A 20,234-nucleotide genomic window follows, 5' to 3' on the forward strand; every position below is an offset into this window, starting at 1 on the left:
CCTGGCTGCAGTGGTCCTAAGGTAAGACATTCTCCAAAATTAAGACCTAGTGCCTCTTTTGGAGGCAAAAAAATATATAGGACCAGGTCTTAATTTCGGGGAAACACGGTATTTATCCATCTAACCTAGAATTGTCTACTCTGACCTTCGGCCTTGGGCTTTTCTGTTGATACTGTTAACAGACAGTACTAGAGTTGCATCTTGGAATTTTTTACAGGTAGTCCTCCACTTATGACTGCAATGGAAACGAATTTCAATCTTGTCACAGTTGTAAATTAAGGCACCATATGATGGGACTTGATTTTACGACTGTTTTCTGATAGTCACAAAGTGAGTCACTATAGTCATAAAGCGAATCGTGTTATTAAGAAATCATGAGATGGTTAAGCAAATCCAAATGGGTGTGTTTGGGGGTGTTTTTTTGCTAGAAACTACAAAAAGTGTCACAAATCACAATCATCGACTGGGACGTTGCAACTGGTCATAAATGCAGACGAGTTGCCAAGTACCTGAAATGCAATCGAGGGGTGGGGGTGGGGGGCAGCAGTTGTAACTTCAAGGAACGGTTGTAAGTAGTTTTTTAAAGTCTTGGCTGGCTGAGGAATTCTGGGACTTGAAGTCCACAAGTTTTGCCAGGTTTGAAGACCTCTGCTCAAGACACTTGTTGAGACAACTGATATGAACTGGAATGCAATACTTGCAGATGAAGTGGGGAAACTTCCATCAGCAGAAGACGTTGGGAATGAGGACATTTCTGCTTGTGGAAATTACGACTGCTGTGATGACCCAGGGCCCAGCACAAAGGCAATGCAGACAGCTGGCACTGTAGACAGTTCTTTAATGGTTGCAAATTTCCTCCAAATGCTCCCACATTTGCTGGCAAGCCTCCAACCTAAATACACATACTCACCTTCCAGCCGACTGTGGCTGAAGGCAGTTTCAATACAGCCTGATTATTATACGAATGTCCTCAGGGCCATAAAGATAACAAACCAAACGAAACATCAACTTAATGAGTCCGCTTGAATCTCAGCTTGCCTGCAGAATTTGCAAAGAGAAAAGTCAAAATGCAGTCTGAGGTCGTAATTCAGGAAATCCACGTGGTCAGTCGGTCCGGTCGTCAAGGTGTCCAGGTTTTCCAAAGGCACAGAACAAGAGCAACAATACACACGTCCCCAAGATATCAACGTTTGAAAGTCCCCACCCCACAGCGGCTCCTTATATCTCAATCCCCAGATGTGCCTTGTGGGGTGGGGCGGGATGCTCTCCTCCCGAGCAAGTGAGCCTGCCTGTGTGGTTCCCTCCTCCTCTCCACTCTCCTAGCTCTAGGATCAGGTGGGGGTGGGCCTTACTCCTTGCCTAAACTCTGTTCTCCCCTGTTCCAAACCTGAAGGGCCCTGACCTGCTTCAGCCTGCTCCTCCCCACAGTCCTCTGAAGCCACAAACACCTCTCCCTGGGCCTCGATAGGGTCCTGTTCCGGCTCCATTTCCTCCTCCGATTCAGGCTCAGTCGGAGGCGTGACAACTGCTTTTTATCTAGAGGTGTGTAGAGCATTTGAAAGCTGCATCCCAAACAGACAGGAGCAGCAGAGGTCTCCTTCAGATCTTTAAAGCAGCCACATAATTTGTAATCCTTGCAGATCCCTGCAGGGGTGGCATGGGATTTGGCCAAAAAAGGTAAGAGGGCAGCCACATTGATATGATGAAAGCTCTGGTTTTTGTGTGTGTGTGTGTGTGTGGTAGTTGCCATTTTAATGCAACAAATACTAAAAACTTTAAATTGTGGAAAAATGACACCCCTTTCTTTCTTTCTTTCTTTCTTTCTTTCTTTCTTTCTTTCTTTCTTTCTTTCTTTCTTTCTTTCTTTCTTTCTTTCTTTCTTTCTTTNAGAACCCTAAAAAGTGTACAGGAAGGGACAGATTATAAGACAGTGACCAAGAGAACTGGGTTGCTGATAATTTTGTGAGGAGGCAGGAGATGGAAAAGAAAGAGAGAGGTTCAAATTTACTGGTCTATGAATGTTTGAAAGCTTTTAACAGAGCTGGGATTTTGTTTAATTAAATGTTTTTTTTAATAGGATATTTTTGTGAGCCTCTCTCAAGTTGATGGACTCTACTTTGTCTGCAATATTGATAACTTCAAATTTTTAGCCAAAATGATTCAACACATTCCACTCCATTTGAGAGCAAGATACGTGTTTTGCACAGCTCCCATTAATCAAAAGGAGCCTTTTGTGTGCACCTCACTCTTAAAGGTAACTTGCATCTTTTTGTAATATTTTTAGTTTTTTAGCATATTTCCTGGAGGAGCCTTTCTAAGCTCCCAGTATGCCCAAACAGTAGATGTGCTTGTATTATATGTATGTGTGTGTTTTGTTTTAATGGATCGACAACTTCCTAATCTTATTTACCAGCTTAAATAAATCTTTCCAAAATGTTCTTTTTTGCTTCAATTTCCTGAGCAGCAACTGCAAAGTGTCTTTGTCAGGGACAACTTTTGTAGACTTCATTTGAACTATAGAAACATTTTATGTTTATAAATTTGACTGAGAATAGAATACAACCCAGCATCATTTGCTGATTCGCATATTCGGATATATGTGAGGTCAAACACTGTTTTTGCACTATTGGGGAAAGACATTACTGGAGAGTCATGTGACCCAGTGTAGTGTCTCAGAAATTGAATGTTGGCTAAGACAATTCTAGACACTATATTAACTGAAAGGCCATCTGTAACACTGCTAATGAGGATTAGTGGATTAGATATTTGATTTGATCTCTCAGTTGACATTTTGAGCAAAGTTTCTGTTCCCTGAAGCACAACATATTGTCAGAAGCTTTCTAGAAAAGCAAGGCAGACAGTTGTTCCCTGTTATAGAAGCACTGGAACATTCACTTTTTCTTCCAGTGTCTAAAGTGCTAAGAGAAAGGTAGTATTTTGCTGATGCTTTGAAAAACTATAAAATGCTTTGCCTCTTATTTGAACTTAAATGCTAAACTTGGTAAAAAGTTAATATTATAAACTATGGGCATTGCTTTCCTGCTTGAGCTTGGCTATTGCAGAGAGTGTTTGGCAATATGAGGGCATTGCTGTTTTGGAAATATTGTTTGCCTAATCATCCCTTTTTGTGTTCCAGTTTGCACGACAGTTCAGTAGAAATGAACCTGTGATGTTTGATTGGCTCTGCCGACATATTAACTGGCCCCTGATCCCACCCAAGAACATCAAGGACCTTGTCCATCTTGAAGCTGTTCATGATGTTCTTGATCTCTATCTCTGGCTGAGGTATTGGAACGGAAGAGTAGTTCTCCCCTATCTTCTTCTTAAGGGGCCAGCTTAAGAAATCGTCTTCTGTTGGGAGAAGGTGCCCTAATGATACATTTTTCCTGTGGTAATGTTTACTTTTACAGTGCTGTGGCGAACTGTTTGTGTGAACATCCATCATTGCCAAAATGTCTGTGACATCTCTCTCTCTCTCCAGTTCTTGTTCTCCAGGACCCTCATTCTTGAACAAAATAGGCTCTTTTGCTCAGATTTACCTCATCTTTTATGCTAGTCTATACAATAGTAACCACACTTGGAGCGGGTCATTAAGCAAAATAGTCAATAAGTGAAACTGATTATTGGTTATGGTCTTCAGCTTTCCTTTGCTTTACAGACTTGTGAAGGTTGCAAAAACAAGGACTTGTTATAAAATTATTTTTTCTTCACCGTTGTAATTGCAAACGGTCACTGGATGAGTCAGTTGTTAAATGAGGACTACCTGTACAATATTTAAATCATCAAGCTTTTTTTATTTAATTGTCAAACAAAATATTGAATATCACAACCCTATTGTTGTAAACTTTTGAGAGGAAAAATGCCGTTGCTTGCATTAATGAGCTACGGACCCATTATTTGCCCCACATTTTTGTAACCTTGGAGATTGGTGAATAAGAGTCAGTACTAAATTCTGTCAAGTGATGCCCTCTAATAAAGGATTTGTAGACCCATAGAGAATTGATTTGCTTTTCCAAGAATTCCCATTCACAAATTGACTGGTTTTTTTTTTTAATACAGTTACCGGTTTATGGACATGTTCCCAGATGCTGGTCATGTGAGGGCGATTCAGAAGAAACTGGATGACATCATACAAATTGGAGTGATGAATATTACAAGACTGATTCAAGCTTCCCAAGTCACTTCTGAGGCAATGGGTATTCCTGTCGAGAGCCTCAGAACTGATGATAGGCTCCCGCATGCAGAAATGACAGAGATTTCCACGAACAAAGAGATGGCCCACGGGCCCCGCAGAGCAAGAGGGCCTAAAGCCAGGAGCTTACAGTCTGCGGATGTGCAGCTGGGCACCCCGAGCCAGATGAAGGGTCCTCTGGCCGAAAGACTGATACAGCAGGGACTCCTCAGCAAGGAAGTGCTGAAACAATTGGAGAAGGAATGGCTCTCTCAACAGGATGGTCCTCATGATGTTAGTGAAAGCAGGAGCTCAGCCAAACACAAAGAAAAAAAGAAATGAAGTGATGCCTCTGCTTAAATAAAACAGTAATTTCTTAAATATTTGTGTTTTGATCTTGCACAGATTTTAAACATCTCACTGTGAATAGGGGGAGATTTTAAAAATTTCACCATGAATAAGAGGTTTCTGTACCTTTTCATAAATGCAGCTTCACAGAATCAAACAAAACTGCAAGGAATTTTCATTTTAAATTGAAATGAGAGATCAGAGAGCAAGGCTATAATAAGGATAAAAGGAGAAGTTAGGTATGAGTGATTGCAATGTGGGCATAATAATAGCTGGAACAACTGCATTTCAGTTAATGTAAACTTCAGCTAGCTAGGAGATTCTGTCAAAAGAGCCTAAATACTGCTTAAATATTGACAGGTTAGCACAGTGGTTCTCAACCTTTTTAATGCTGTGACCCCAACCGGTCGTAAGTCGAGGAGTAAACCGGTCGTAAGTCGAGGACTACCCAACCCGTCGTAAGTCGAGGACTTTCCCTGCCCGGGAGCGCCATGCATGCGTGGTTCCGCCCCCTGCGCCGGCCGAGGCATAGCTGGCAAGCGGCAGAGACGGAGCAGGCCGACCACCAGCTGGCCCAGTCCAAGGGAGGTAAGGCAGCTACCGGAAAACGGGAAAAAAATGGCAGACAAAAAAAAATGGACAAAAAAATGGCGGACAGCCTTGCTTGGCGACCCCCGTGAAATGGTCGATCGACCCCAAATGGGGTCCCGACCCACAGGTTGAGAACCACTGGGTTAGCACCTACTGAGTCATGTTTGAGCTTGTTCCATAACAAGAGAGCTTAGTTCATCATTCAACTGCTTCTTCAGAGTACATAATTCAGCAGATAAAGCATATTAAATGCTAATATACAACTTGACTAGAAATCAGATTAATAGACTGGCCACTTGGTTGATATGTTCTTTGGCAGAGAAATCAGTATTTTTAAAGACTTCCACATGAACAATTATATTTGGGGAGGGAAAAATATCTAATAAAGATGTCTGCCTTTTAAAAACACTTTCAGAGTCAACTCAGTAGGTAAGAGTTTAAAACAAAAATTGTTTTTTATGATCTTTATCAAATGTTTTTAGTATGCATGCATTTAAATCCAGAAAAAAATAGGACATTTTGAACAAGATATACATGTTTTACGATATATGTATGAGTACAAAATGATGTGAAGGCAGTTCTACTCATTAATTACACTTGAGAGAACTTCTACTTTCAGGAGCAATCTTAGGGTGGTGGTTTTGTGACATAAACAATTTTTAAAGACATCTGTTTGCTCTGGATTTTTGACAAGAAAGCATGTAGGCTGTGCAGTTGGGAAATATAAAATGAAAGCTTTATGTTCTAGTTCTTTTAAGAACTAAAATGTTAACCTTCATATTTTTGAGATTAGCACTTTCATTCATGGAAGGTTCCCACAGTTTCTCCATAGTAATATCTATAAGCCCTTTTAAATTTGTTCAGGTGATGTGAAATCTGAGTGAGTCCTCTAATGAGTGCATGCAATTAGACTCAAGGAAGAGTGCCCATTTCAGTGCCATAAATGAATTGTGTTAATCCCTTGTTAAAAAAATTCTGGAGTTACTTAGCACAGAACAGAAAAGTCCTTTCTGTTTGTTAAGATTGAGTAGTACAAGGGATTATCACATAAAGCAGGTTTTGAATTTGCGTTCAGTGGAAGAGGGTGGAATGGAACTGTTGCATAGCAAGCTGAGAGAAATGTTAAAATTTGTCAGACCAACTGAGGAGTTCATTCTTTTAGTTTGTCTAAAACTGATAGGATATAAATATATTCTAATCTCTGTTAGTGGAAGGGCTCTTAGGGATGACTAGTACTAAAATTAACTCCCTGCTTAAGGAATCTGCTATTTATAATATTAGGAGACTTGCAAATAGCTGCTCTCCACATGTCTTAAAGTTGCCAACTTTGAGAAACACTGCTTGGGGATTAATTTCTACAATTCTGACAACAGTAGTATATTTAGAGAGAGTGCTGCCATTGCATCTTGTTTTATGTCTAGTTGCCACTCTTGACCCAACTCACCCCACAAGGATGGTATATTTAGGAACTTGGGCACCCTACTGCCTTCTTCCAAAGCCCATAAGAACAAAGAGAAGCATGTTTGATTGGCATGGTGATGTAGTACTGTTGCCCAGTGATGGGAATATGAGGTCACTGGTGGACAATGAATCTCTTGTCTGCAGGCAGGGGCCCTCACAGAAAGAAAGAAAGCAGAGAAGAAACTGAAATTATTTTTCAGCTGTTTGTCTTGACTTGCCAATGTCGAGAACAATGTTTTACAAGCTTGGTAACTAAGATGTTTGGACTTCCCCATATTGGCTGTGGAACTGTGGGAGTTGAAGTCCACACATCTTAAAAGTTGTCAACATTGAAAAAAACTGATCTAAAACAATGAAAAACAACATCTATATCCTCAGCTGTCCATAGTTTTGTCTATCCAAAGGGATTGTTTTGGGAGGAAATACATATGTGAATACACACAAATAGAGGGGCATCTGAATAGTGGGGTCCAAGAAATCAAGATGGCAACCATGTGTGTGAGATCAAAGCCCTGCCTCTTTAATACATATGTTGCCCAGGGGACAGGTACAAATGGGATGGGAGCTTCAATTGTGCAGACGCACAATTTGATTTTTTTATATAGGTTTTATTAATTTTTAAAAATTACAATCTTTAAACCTTAGTAAACAACATGTCTGGGTTCACATACTTAACATTAACTTTTTCAATATAAATCTATTCAGTACTGCACAATCCAGTATTGTTTCCTTGATCTTCCTTTCTTCCCCATATTTTTCCCTTTTCCCCTCATTAAACAATTACAATTCTTAATACTATTGATATATACAAAATTAGGTATAAACATCATATTTTACTAATATAGAAGTAACAAAAATATCAATTCATAAGTCAATATCCTGTTTTTCGTGCTCTTATTAAAGTTTGATTTCCCATCAATATTTAAAGTATCTTTATCAGTTATGATTTTCTCAATATTAATTACATTTATATAACTAAAAAAAGTATTCATTCCAATCCTCTTATTTTCAAATTTACCATATCAAAAAAAAAATGATAATTTAATTCTAAATCATATCTTTCATTATAAAAAATCTAGTTACTTTCCCCGAAAATAAACCCCATCCTGAAAAAAAGACCTACCCTGATTTGTGGGGGTGGGCCTAATATAAGCCCTAGTCCAAAAATAAGCCCTAATTAGGACCCCACCCACTCCATCCCACTTGGCTGCCGCAATGGGGCAGGAGGCCATGCAGCACATTGTGCCGCTGCCGCCACAACAAGGCGAGGCAGGTGGGGGAGGGGGGAGCTGCCCTGCACCCGCTTCCTTCAGCCCCCCCCACCAGGCCATTCCTTGCTCCCTTTCACTCCCCTCCCAAGCCAGACTGCCATGCTGCCGTACAGAGGATGGGTGGGGTAGATCTGGCCCCCCCTCTGCCTTTTTGGAGCCAGGAGGGAGTGACGGCGAAAGGCTCCGCTGCCATTGCATGCCGCTGGAGGGGCTTTCTCCATGCTCTGCCCTACAGGTCACTTGCCTGGCGGCAGCCACCACCACTTCCTCCACCAACTCTCCTGTGGCTTGCACCGTGACCACTGCCTCCCTCTGCCAGCCCTCCATTGCTACCACTGGAGAGAATAGAGAACTGGGAGGGAAACGGCTCTGCACAGTGATGCTGAGCAAAGATGAGCACTTGCTTGTCGCCCTGCATTGCCCTGCATTTCCCTTCTCCATTCTTGAAATGGCAGCCTTGTTTCCTGCTGCTTCTCCAGGCGCTGCTATAGAGCTTGGTGTACCATCGCCCAGCTCTTCCCTCTTCCCAAAAGCAAAAAATGTCTTCACTAACCTGCTGCTGCAGGAGAGTCATGAGACTAAAAAAAAGTTCAGTCAGGCCTTCACAAGATCTTTTTTTTCCTCTTCTCTCCCACCAGCTCTTGAGATTAAAAGTCCAAGTTCAGTAAGTATTTATAGTCCAAGAAGGTCAGGATGATAAATATGCCAAAATATTTTCCTTTATTACCAGCTGTTCTCCCTTAAGCTGAAATTCACCAAGCAGCCAAGGAGCTAGTTATAGTGCTGTACTCAAATCCACCACTAGATATCATTCAAAGTCCATTTTCCACTCTTAAAACAAAGGGTTGATTTCTTATATTTCTTATATTTCACTTCAATAAAAAAAATTTCCAAAGAGAAAATCTTAACAATTTATCCCAGTTCTCAGACTCATCAAAACTGTACTTTGTATTACTTTCACTTCAGTATTGTGTATTTCTGTCCCCCATAAAAAAATTAAAATGCCGCTTCTGTTCACATCTGGTGGTTTTAAGCTTCTTGGGAGCCTTTCCTAGGAAATTCAGTTGTAAAATAGTAAAAAAAAAGGATCAATATTCTCAACCAATCCAAACATGCTATTTACGGTGTGCTAATTAAAGCTTTTGTTCTTCGGTTGTCAGCAGGTAATGGCCAGCCACAGAGGTGTGGCTGGTCTTTCCCCTGCCAGTTTAGAGGGCTTTTCTTGGATCGAATGGAGAGACCGCCATCTCTCTGTGATCGACAAGGCACCCCTTCATCACCTCTTTGGGGTGACTTTAGGCCCTTTTCAGGGCCCCCGGTAGGGTGAAATTGGGCATGGAAGGCAGAGCTCTGCCTTCCTGGGTTCTGTCTTGCCACGATGCAAAACCGGAACTGCAAACAGACATCCAAACGCCTCTTGGTAAAGACATGTGATCATAGTTTTAATAATGCTCACTTAAAAGATGGCCATGTCTGATTTCAAAGACTAATGTGCATTTGGTTCTGTCTTTGTTTTGCAGCTAATCCCAAACTTAAAAGTCTTCTTGCTGGTCCCCATGCTGGCTTGGGATGAGGGATATTGTAGTCCAACATATCAGTTTGGGGAAACCTGACCAGGCACACTTAACCAGCTCTATGTCTCCTTGAGTTCAGCAGGTCCTCAAAGCCTGCATTCAGAGTTAATTTTTGTGTTATTTCACTTCTCAGACTTCCTGGGAAATCTATTTCCTCTGCAGAGATGGTGGCTAATCATTAAGATCCACCAGAAAAAAAAAAAAACCCCAACAAAACAATGCAAAGATGTGGGGGAACAAAAATGTCTCCAATCTATCCAATTTTACAGGGAAGAGGGAAGACAAAAGAAGAGAAAAAATATATAACGGGGGTCCTACATTCTCAACATTTCCCCCCCCCCCAAATATTTCAGATTCAATAATACCCATTGAAGTGGCTTGTTTTCATTGCAGTTGGATGAAAAACTCGACAGCTGGACGTGTGCCACCCTAAGGAAATTCGTGCTGGGCTTGAGTGAAGTGAGAGATATCTCATAGCAACTGGGATTGTTCTAAAGTAAAACATTGCCAAGTTGGGCCAGTAACTAATCATTCCTTTTTCTTGCCTCTTGGCAGTTTTCCATCTGCTCAGCATTATACAGTACCCAGGGGTGGGAGGGGAGCAGGGGAAGGCGCTGGAAGCTTAATCATTGAACCATGCAGAAGGATTGGCTTTACTTCAGCTCTGCTGCTCTGGAGACTCATCTGAGAAATGGCTGGGTGGTAGGATCCTGCCGGCTTCTCAGCATATCAAATCCAGCTTTGGCCTCAGGAACTTGCTGTAAACACCGAACTACTAGCAAACATGCTTGCGATGCACCTTGTGGCCTTTTATTTTACAAAACTGAAAGAAGATCAGATCAAAAAGGTAAGATCTGGTTGTGCTGGCTCTTTGGGGCAAAACAGGAGTGCTGCAGTCTGAGTGAGTCTATTGCTAACTAATGCTAGTAGAAAGAGGGAAGAGAGGGAGGAACTTTTAAAAAATTGTAATAACTTTAATTTATTAACTTTATAATCCACCCAGCCTCATTGCCACTCTGGGTGGCTTACAACTTGAATAAATAAACTAAACTAAGAATTGCAATGTACAGTATATGTATTTTTTTAAAAATATTGGTATGAGTTGGGCGTAAAATTGAGAAGTATCAACTAAAAAGATCCCTGATGTAGAAGATGATTTAGTAGCCTGACATTCTAGGACACATTCGTATTTGCTTACTTATTTTTATTACTTATGAAAGAAAGTAAGCCTTCAGCTAAACACACCAAATTTAATGTGCCACTCATAAAGCCACATCAAAATATATGCTTTTACTCTCAGCTGAAACTTATTTTATCCATTTTATCCATAAGCAAAATACAGTCAACAGCAGCAGCAGTTGTTATGAAGCTATGATAGAACTGTCCCCAATGTTTTGTCCAATAAATATCTTTTTTAATGTGGGAGAAGAAGGTTCAGTTGCTATAGATTACTTTTCACATCTTCATCAATCGGTGTAATGTTTTCAGTCTTATATTTAAATGAATCATTACCCAAGATGAAAATAAATTAAGATTAGGATAGACAATGAATCTCTTTCCATAGCTAAATGTGACATCAATAAAACTGGAGGCCCTTTCATCAAATGCCCTTTAATTTTATTTAAGGGGAAAAAACACTAAACTCCCTTTTATGACCCTGTAATCCCATAATTAGGGGTAGAGTTGGGGCAACTGGATGGAGCCAAGTGTTATTCCAATTTGTGATTTCTTGGATCTGTTCTTGCCCTTCAATAACTTATGGGCTTCTGCTCCTCTGCGTCCCCCACCCACCACCCTTAATCTTTTAGTCATGCAGACTTCCAAGCTTCATAAAGGAAGCACTGAAATGAAGCAATTCTACCACCTGGAAAAATGAGTCAACCAATCATTGTTGGGGGGGGGAAGAGTTGTTCACCAAAAGTTAATTTTTCCCCTAGTGCAGGTAGCTTTGCTAGTCAGAAGCTTTGATCACTTGTGTGCTTAGTTTTTAATTAATAATGATTTCTGGGTTTTTCTACTATGGTAGCACTTGGTTCCGATGGTATCCAGCTAAGCATTTTTAAGGGCTCAAACATGACTTTGCTGACATCCTAGCAGAAAATGGAACCAAGATCCTTAAATTGGCCTCAGTCCCAGCGGACTGGAAGGTTGCCTATGATACTAGTTCTTCAAAAGAGCCCCAGAAGAGATCCATATAGTTGGGCCAAGTAGGTGGAAGCAGAAAGCTGAGAGGAATAACTAAGCACATTGTATACAGGAACCAACCTTACTGGTGGGAAATCAGCATGGATTCTGCAAAAGTCATTCTTGCTTACCAAACTTCTGCAGTTTTATTTTTTTACAATGTCAGCAGATATGTGGATGACACCAGTGGTGGGATTCAAGTATGTGAACAACCGGTTCTCTGTGTGGATGCTGCTTCCGGAAGTCCATTCTGGGCCTGAGCAACAAAAAATTAGCTACCGGTTCTGCCGAACTGGTGCGAACTGGCTGAATCCCACCACTGGATCTAGGAGTAGACTTTAAGAAAGTTCCATATCTAAGCAGGCCTAGGTCTCTTTGTTGATTTTTTTTCCAGTCAAAAAGGAGAAACAGAGTAGAAACAAATGATAAATTTTCTCAGTGGAAGTAAGTAAGAAGTGAAGCCCTTGGTTCTCTCGGAGTGTGATTGCTTGTTTGCAGATGTTTCATTACCAGATGAGGTAACATCTTCTGTGCTAGCTAGAAGATGAAGAGAGATTAAAATAAAATTCAGAGAGCACCAAGGACTTCAAAGTTCAGCTCTGAGCTACATATATTCTTTTCTATTGGTGAGATCTCTCAAAGGATCTGGCTTGGGGCCAGGGCTTTTTAACTTGTTCATAAAGGTTCTTCATTAGGCCCAAGTAGTAAATTGGCTGAGCTTGAAGATACAGTATACTAAACTATTTAAAAATGATTATGAAGGGCTCTTAATGGTTCTCTAACCCGGGGGAATGATCAAATGGCAAATACTGTTCACTTTTTCTGAGTGTGAAGGGATCTATGTTGCAGCAAACCACCCTCTAACCTCACTTATACACGGCACCAATGAGGCTGAATGGTCTGTATCTACCAGGAAAAAGATTATGTGGCCATAGTGAGCGATGGAGGATGTGAACTTAGTGTGCAGTGTTTGTGAAAAGGTCAGTCCCTTGCTAGGGATCAATATGAAAGTAACTGGAAATAATACTGTCATCATTGTAATGAGCTTACACACATCTACAGTACATTCACATCTGAAATACTGTTCTGCTACAATTCTAGTCACCACATTTAAATAGAGAATACAACAATGCTGAGCAAAGGGTAATCAGAATGATTAAGAAGCTTGAGCAATTTCCTCATGGGAAAAAAGGTAGAATATTTGGGATTCTTTCAGATGAGGAAAAAAGGGAAACTGATGGGAGACAGTTGAGATACTGTACATCTGGTAAAGCTGACTGGGAAGGGATTTAAAATAGAAGTTCTTCACACAGTATGGAATTAAACAGTGAAATTCATTATCACAAGACATAATGATGGCTTAAGTTGGAGTTAGTTGGATGGCTTAAAAAAAGAGATTGGAAACTTTTGTGGAAGACAAGTTTATCTTTTGACTCGATGTTGCCAACAAGTGGGAACAGCGCACCTACACACACTAGTTGTGGAGAACGGTGGCAGGAAAGGAACTTATTCTTCATCTTCTGCTAATGAGCTAATCTTGGCCTGACCCAGCATGTTTTCCTTAAGTTCTTGAAACATACTTCAGCCAGAATATTTAGGAAATACCTGCATACTTAGAAAATAGCCCACAATACTCACAACAACCAAAAGAACAAACAGCTTACATTAATAAGTAGTTAAAAATATATTCAGTGAGGTCAGGTTGTCCACCTGTTTTATTGTCCGGAAGATCTTGACTCCATGTTTCAAAAGGTCCACTAGAAGAAAATCTCTTCTGGGTCTCCTTCTGTGTAGGTGAACTTAAGATGGGTTCTCTAGGGCAGTGGTCCCTAACATTCCCGGCTCCACAGACCAGCAGCAGGAGGGAGCGGATGGTTTCATGTGCACAACCTAATCCCACACATGTGTAAATGGAGCTTTGCGCACTCACCCGCTTGCGTGGCCTGGTTCCCAATGGGCAGTGGCCCAGTACTGGTCTCCAAATTGGGGGTTGGGGACCCCTGCTCTGGGGGACAATTTTATTAACCCCACTGCCAGCAGCTATGGTAACTGGGAGTCACTATTGTAATTTAATGTTCCATAGTGTGCCAATCTGCACTTCAGCAGAGTTATTGGAAGACATTCAACAATGTCTCTAAGATCTGTTTAAAACAAAACCAAAAGGCAGAATGTGAATCTTAGAGTGGCTGGACACCTTGTAGATAAAGCAAATTTCCCAACCTATTGCCTTCCAGATGCGGAGCTGAAACCTCCAAGCAAGTATGGACCATTGCTGGCCAATCTGGGGCTTCTTTTCACAGCCCACCTAAGATATTATCCTGTCCCAAATCTATATCAGATGTACCACATGAATCTAACTCAAATCTTTAGAATGTGAGATAGCAGCCTTCATTTTAGCATCTTTTCTTTTTAACCTGAATATATCTGTAGCTCAAACATTATCAGTTAGTCATACAGAATTTTATGTATTATGATTAATAACCTAGAGATGCAAACTGATTCTAGGAAAATTAAGGTATTTCAGTTCTCTCCTCCCCTGTTTAGAATTTGCTTTGTTCCGAAGCTACTCACACTGAAGAGAGATTTCACAAATGTCCTTTCCCAGTAGTATTAACCACTGGGGAACAAAGATGCTGCTGTAGAAGCATAATGAAGCTTGTCATTCATAACAATGAGCAACAAAAGTTCATTGTTGGGGCCAGTGTTTTCTATAATATATAAGCCAGGTCATCCTCTTCTTTGACCCCAATAAAGTTTATGAAGATGTCCGAGTTGATTCTCTTCCAAATTCTTTCCAGGATTTTGTAAAGCTTGACAGAACTATGCACTCTAATACAGTTAACCAAACCTGGAGCCTACTCTTTATTTCATAGAACAAATCATTTCATATTATTTGGAAACCTAGATATTTTGTACCACTTCAGTAAATGTTTTTCTTCTGAAGTTAATTTTAATCAGTGAAAGTGATGTGTGTGGATAAAGAATTAGACCTCCACCTTCAATTTCACCATGGCTCTAACTGGAATCAACCCCTCTTAATTCTAAAAAACAAAACAAAAAAACCCGATGTGATTTCTGGAGACTCACACCTATGTGGACACTCGCACCTAAGCCTTGACTTATTTCCTAACAGGTTTTGCTTGCCTCCTCAGCTCATTGTTATTATTAGTATTATTGTTAGCTTTGTTACTTAGCAACATTCTTATACTCCAAGACAGCCAAGTCCACCTTCTCCCCAGTGGTGGGATTCAGATATGTGAACAACCGGTTGTCTGTGTGGATGCTGCTTCCGGAAGTCCATTCTGGGCCTGGGCAACAAAAAATTAGCTACTGGTTCTGCCGAACTGGTGCGAACTGGCTGAATCCCACCACTGCTTCTCCCCCTTCCAAATCCCTGTTATAAAAGTTAGAACCTCTTCTTTCTGTTATTTGCTCTTGGGATTGGTTCAGGTTTTCTAGTGGATTCGTCTCTGCTGCCATTTTAAGTTTCTCCTTAAAAACCATTCCCTCACAAAACTTTCTTGGCCAGGACAAAGGGGATTAAGGATAAATTCAAGATTGCAGTCTTAAGCTTCCGTTCTGGGAAAATCAACAGGCCAGTTCACAAGTTTATGGGTAATGTGTAAATTCTGTTATGTGTACAAAGTTTAAGTATTCTATGAGCATGGCTAACAAAAACTACAAGTCTGTAGGTAATGTGTAAACTGCTACATGTAGAAAGTTTAAGTATTGCATATTATGAGCATTGCTAACAAAGACTACAAGCTGCTAAAAATAACTCACTATTCGTACCTGGTAATCTCTTTCTTTGGTTAGTAGAAGAGAACAAAGATCTCTCTTCATAGTTTCTAAAAGCAGAAGTTTCTGAAAACAGAAGCCCCAAATCAATTATTTTTCTTTTTTAATTTAGAGATAGCTGGTTTGTCATGTAATAGCTAAGCAAAGCTACGTCAGGGACTTTTCGGTTTGAATCAACCATGAAATCACTCAGTGGCCCTTTTGCAAATTATTCTTTCTCAGGTTGTCTCATTATCTGCTTTAGAAGGGGAAAGGGGGAGGACACCATAGATTTGATATCGCTATCTTATTGGAAGTGTTATAAAGATTATAATGAGGTAATGCCTGTGAAGTCCCTGCAACACAGAAGAATACTCAAATGTTTCTTCCTGGGAAGAAACCGTGAATTGAAGATGGCTCTGCCCAAAACATTTGGAACATCACTCGAACTCTATTGACATTGACAAAATTACCATCAGTCAGTTGCTAAAGGCAGCTTTTGGAATAACATTTCCTGCAATAGTACCTTTAACACCATCAAATAACATCTGTCTATCCTGGGTCCTTATAAGAGCCAGAAAAGCCAATTGCATTAGATTAGATTAGATTAGATTAGATTAGATTGCATTAACAGAGGGATAAAATCAACATCACATGAAGTATTAGTACCATTTCATAAAGTCTTAGTAAGAGCACACCTGGAATACTGCATACAGTTTTGGTCATCATATTATTAAAAAAAAATGTTGAGACTCTGGAAAGAGAGCAGAAAAGAGCAACAGAGATGATTAGGAAGTTGGAGGCTAAAACATGTGAAGAACATTTGCAGGAATTGGGTTTGTCTAGTGAAAAGAAGGACTAGGGGTGACATGATAGCAGTCTTCCAATATTGGAGGGGTTACCACAAAGAAGAGGGGGTCAACCTATTTTCCAAAGCAACAGAAGGCAAGACAAGAAACAATGGATGGAAACTGATCAAGGAGAGAAGCATCCTAGAACTAAGGAGAAATTTCCTAACAGCGAGGACAATTAACCAGTGGAACGGCTTGCCTTCAGAAGTTGTGGGTACTTCATCACTGGAGGCTTTTAAGAAGAGACTGGACAGCCACTTATCTGGAACGGTCTAGGGTCTCCTGCTTGAGCAAGAAGTTGGACTAGAAGACCTCCAAGGTCCCTTCCAACTGTTATTCTATATTCAAAGGACTTGATAGGAGGATAAAAATGCCAAATCCAGTCTAAGCATCTGGCTGTGTGATGAATTATAATAATAATATACTTTCCAATTGTTTACATGCCTTCTCCTAGAAAATACAGTTCTCCTGAAATAAATGCAGCCATCAAGGCAAACATGGTGAATTTATATGTCCATGTTTTAAAACCGGCAGTCCTTGACTTACATCCACATTGAGCCCAAAATTTCTATTGGTAAGTTAAATATTTGTTAAATGAGTTTTGCCCTTTTTTATGATTTTTCTTGTCACCTTTGTTAAGTGAATCACTGCAATTGTTAAGTTAGTAACACAGTTGTTAAGTGAATCTGGCTTCCCTATTGACTTTGCTTGTTCGAAGGTTGCAAAAGATGATCACATGACTCGGGGACACTGCAACTATCATAAATATGAGTCAGTTGCTAAGTATCTGAATTTTGATCACATGACCTTGGGGATGCTGCAATGGTCATAAGTGTGAAAACTGGTCACTTTTTTCAGTGCTGTTGTAATTTCAAACAGTCACTAAATGAAGTTTTGTAAGTCGAGGATTTCCTGTATAAGTGCTCCACAAAAATCAAACAAATCATAATTACTGTTTTCAATGCAGAAAATCAAAAATCAAACAAATCATAATTACTGTTTTCAATGCAGAAAACAGTCGGGCAATGGATAAGAACAGCTTTGTTTTAAAGGTTTACTTTCCCAGATTTCAGTTATTATTAAAACTGGAAATGGAAGGCATGAAAATCTGCTCACATCACCTTTCCTTAATCTGATTTTCCAGGAAGGGTCAAAAGGTTGAAGGCTCTCCCTGCAAAAAGACAATACAAATGTTAGCTTTTTGATTACAGAGATAGTTGTGCTTTGTCAATCCAGGGATAGGCACAGACTCAAGTGTATTGTACCAACTTCTTCCTACCTTATAAGTAGAAGGTATGAGAGGTCACTACTCTGACTCAGTGTGTGCATAAAACCAAACTGTAAAAGTAAGCTGTGTGCAACAGAACTGATTCAGATAACTCATCCATATCTGCAAAGTTTAATCTGATTCCGAGAAACTCAAAAAGTAAGGTTTTACATTTAGGCAAGGAAAACCAAATGCACAGGTACAGATTAGGCGAAACCTGGGTCAACAGCAGTAACTGCGAGAGGGATCTTGAAGTCCTAGTGGACAGTCATTTAAATATGAGCCAGCAGTGTGAGGCAGCAGCCCAAAACGCCAATGCAATCATAGGCTGTATTAACAGAGAGATAGAATCAGAATCATGTGAAATATTAGTGCAGCTATATTAAAGCCTTAGTGAGACCACCCTTAGATTATTGCATCCAGTTTTGGTCTCCATGTTATAAAAAGATGTTGCTTTTCTGGAAAGTGCAGAGAAAAGCATCAAAAGATGATTAGAGGACTGGAGGCTAAAAGATATGAAGAACGGTTGCAGGAATTGGGCCTGTCTACTCTAGTGAAAAGAAGGACTAGGGGTGACATGATAGCAGTATTCCAATATTTGAGGGGCTGCCACAAAGAAGAGAGGGGTCAAACTATTGTCCAAACCACGAGAAGGCGAGACAAGAAGCAATGGATGGAAACTAATCAAGGAGAGAAGCAACCAAGAACTAGGGAGAAATTTCCTGACAATGAGAAAAATTAATCAGTGGAACGGCTTGCCTCCAGATGTTGTGGGTGCACCATCACTAGAGGTTTTTAAGAAGAGACTGGACAGCCATTTGTCCATAATGATATAAGGTCTCCTGCTCAAGCAGGATGTTGGACTAGAAGACCTCCAAGGCCTCTCCCAACTCTGTTATTCTGTCATTCTACCTCGGGGGGCTCAAAAAAAGCAGAGTGGCAGCTACAACTGTATGATTGAAACCCAACTACTTTTCCATGTGTGGTCTATGGGGATTTTCCCAATAAAAGGCAAGATCTTTTCTAATAGGGTCCCAACAGTATCTGCTTAATTTCTAACAATCATTCTCTCCCTCTCTTTCTCTCTGTGTAAGCACTGTAAATCCTTACTATTTGGCTTCAAAAGTAATGACAATGGATAAAATCATCCCAAATGCAGTGTGAATGAAAGTGATTGACTGCATAACAGACCTCTATTTGTGAAATATTCAGGTAGAGGAATTTCTAGGGACACCCTATATTGTTTCCCCAATCCATCTTCTTTCCAAATATATTTGCACCCTCAGAGGCATTTCTCAGTCAGTAACAGACAGTTTTAAGTTAGCTTTTTGACATGATGGGTGCTCCATGTTCCAAGTACAAGGTAGGTGTGCTGCAGCTGTGGGCAACATCTAACCTGCAACATCTGGAGGGCTACAGTTTCCACACTTTGGCACATAAACTTGCAGCACATAAACTTGCAGCACTCTCTCACTAAGATTGAACCAAACAAATTCCTTGATGGGTAGCTCAGAACAAGTATGCCACAAACTCTAAAACAGAGGTCACCAACATTTCTTGGTTGGTGGACCAGAGGAAAAGGGAGGGGGAAGCATTTTACACACGCATGCATGGTGCATGGGGCCGTAAGCACATGCGTGACACAAACAGGGCGAGGCTAGCACTTGCGTGATACTCGCTAGCCCTGCCCCACTCTTATGTGGCACAGCACCCTGTTTCCGCCCATTTTTGTGTCCTGAGGCATGGCGTCAGTCCATTTTTGTGCCCCACAACACAACAATGTCCTGTTTTTGCATCCTGAGGTGTGGCATCAGCCCATTTTTGTGCCCAGCAGCAGGGTGGTGTCCTATTTTTGCACCCCGAGGTGCGGCATCGGCCCGTTTTTGCACCCAGCGGCAGGGTGGCATCCTGTTTTTGCACCCTGAGGCACAGCATTGGCCCGTTTTCACACCCAACACACAGCGGCATCCTGTTTTCGCACCCTAAGGTGCAGCGTCCTGTTTTCACGCCCCGCAGCTGCGGCGGTAGCATGAGTGGGGTGGGATGTGCGCACATGTGCACGCACTGGCCAGCCTGTCCTGCGGCCTAGTGGCCAGTAGGCCATGGCCCACTACCGGGCCATGGCCCACAAGTTGGGGACCCCTGCTCTAGAAGACCAAGCATTATAAAATCCTGCCTGACAATAAACTTNGATGGCTCTCTGGTTAGACAGAGGATTCCAAGCAGGAGATGCTGGAACTTGCCTACAGAAGGCAAAGCTGTTGTCTCCATACTTTATAGCCCAAGCAAGCCTCCTGCCTTCACACATCATGAAATATGCTGCCCTACCACCAAACCTGAAGGAAAGTTCTTCTCCCAGTCCAGACTTCGCATCTCCACCTGGTGTGCTTTCCACTTTTATCTGGACTTTATTTTCAAGCTGCAAAATGCTTTGGGCCAACTCTGCCTGAGCTGTTAACAAATAAAGGAAAAAGAAAAGAAAAACAAAGAAAGCAACTGCCACAGATGACATAAATAAAGTGGCTGATTTGGGGGATTCCCTCCCCTCTCTTTTTTTCCCTTTCTCAGAATTAAAAGTAGGCAAGTAGCAAAACTGTTTTCTTTCCCACCTGTAATGCCTCCAGGACCCTGAAACTGCAGTGTCAAAATGCATTAATTTTGGCACCCAAAATTAGCAGCACAATTTGGGGGCATTTTTGATATTTTCAAGGGGGAATGATGATTTCAGGGTGGGAATGG

At 41.0% G+C, this 20,234-nt stretch overlaps 2 protein-coding genes across 3 annotated transcripts in view; both read left to right on the forward strand.

Annotated features, from left to right (window-relative positions):
• Positions 1 to 4,546, forward strand: part of SUPV3L1 (Suv3 like RNA helicase) — a 19,508-nt gene extending 14,962 nt beyond the window's left edge. Inside the window, exons 11-13 of the mRNA XM_029285461.1 lie at positions 2,078 to 2,254; positions 3,137 to 3,285; positions 4,060 to 4,546. Coding sequence (XP_029141294.1) covers positions 2,078 to 2,254; positions 3,137 to 3,285; positions 4,060 to 4,513 — 780 coding nt within the window. The 3' untranslated portion in view covers positions 4,514 to 4,546. The remainder of the gene's footprint in view (positions 1 to 2,077; positions 2,255 to 3,136; positions 3,286 to 4,059) is intronic.
• A 5,654-nt stretch (positions 4,547 to 10,200) lies between these two features.
• The window catches only part of HKDC1 (hexokinase domain containing 1), a 55,788-nt gene continuing 45,754 nt past the window's right edge, over positions 10,201 to 20,234 (forward strand). Inside the window, exon 1 of one of the 2 annotated variants that reach the window (XM_029285462.1) lies at positions 10,201 to 10,263. In XM_029285462.1, the coding sequence (XP_029141295.1) occupies positions 10,201 to 10,263 (63 nt within the window). Of the gene's footprint in view, positions 10,264 to 14,556; positions 14,569 to 20,234 lie in introns of those variants that run through there. The other variant, XM_015822971.2, reaches the window with a different exon arrangement.

The sequence above is a fragment of the Protobothrops mucrosquamatus genome, unplaced genomic scaffold, assembly GCF_001527695.2.
Source record: "Protobothrops mucrosquamatus isolate PMUCROS unplaced genomic scaffold, P.Mucros_1.0 scaffold1731, whole genome shotgun sequence".
NCBI lineage: Eukaryota > Metazoa > Chordata > Lepidosauria > Squamata > Viperidae > Protobothrops > Protobothrops mucrosquamatus.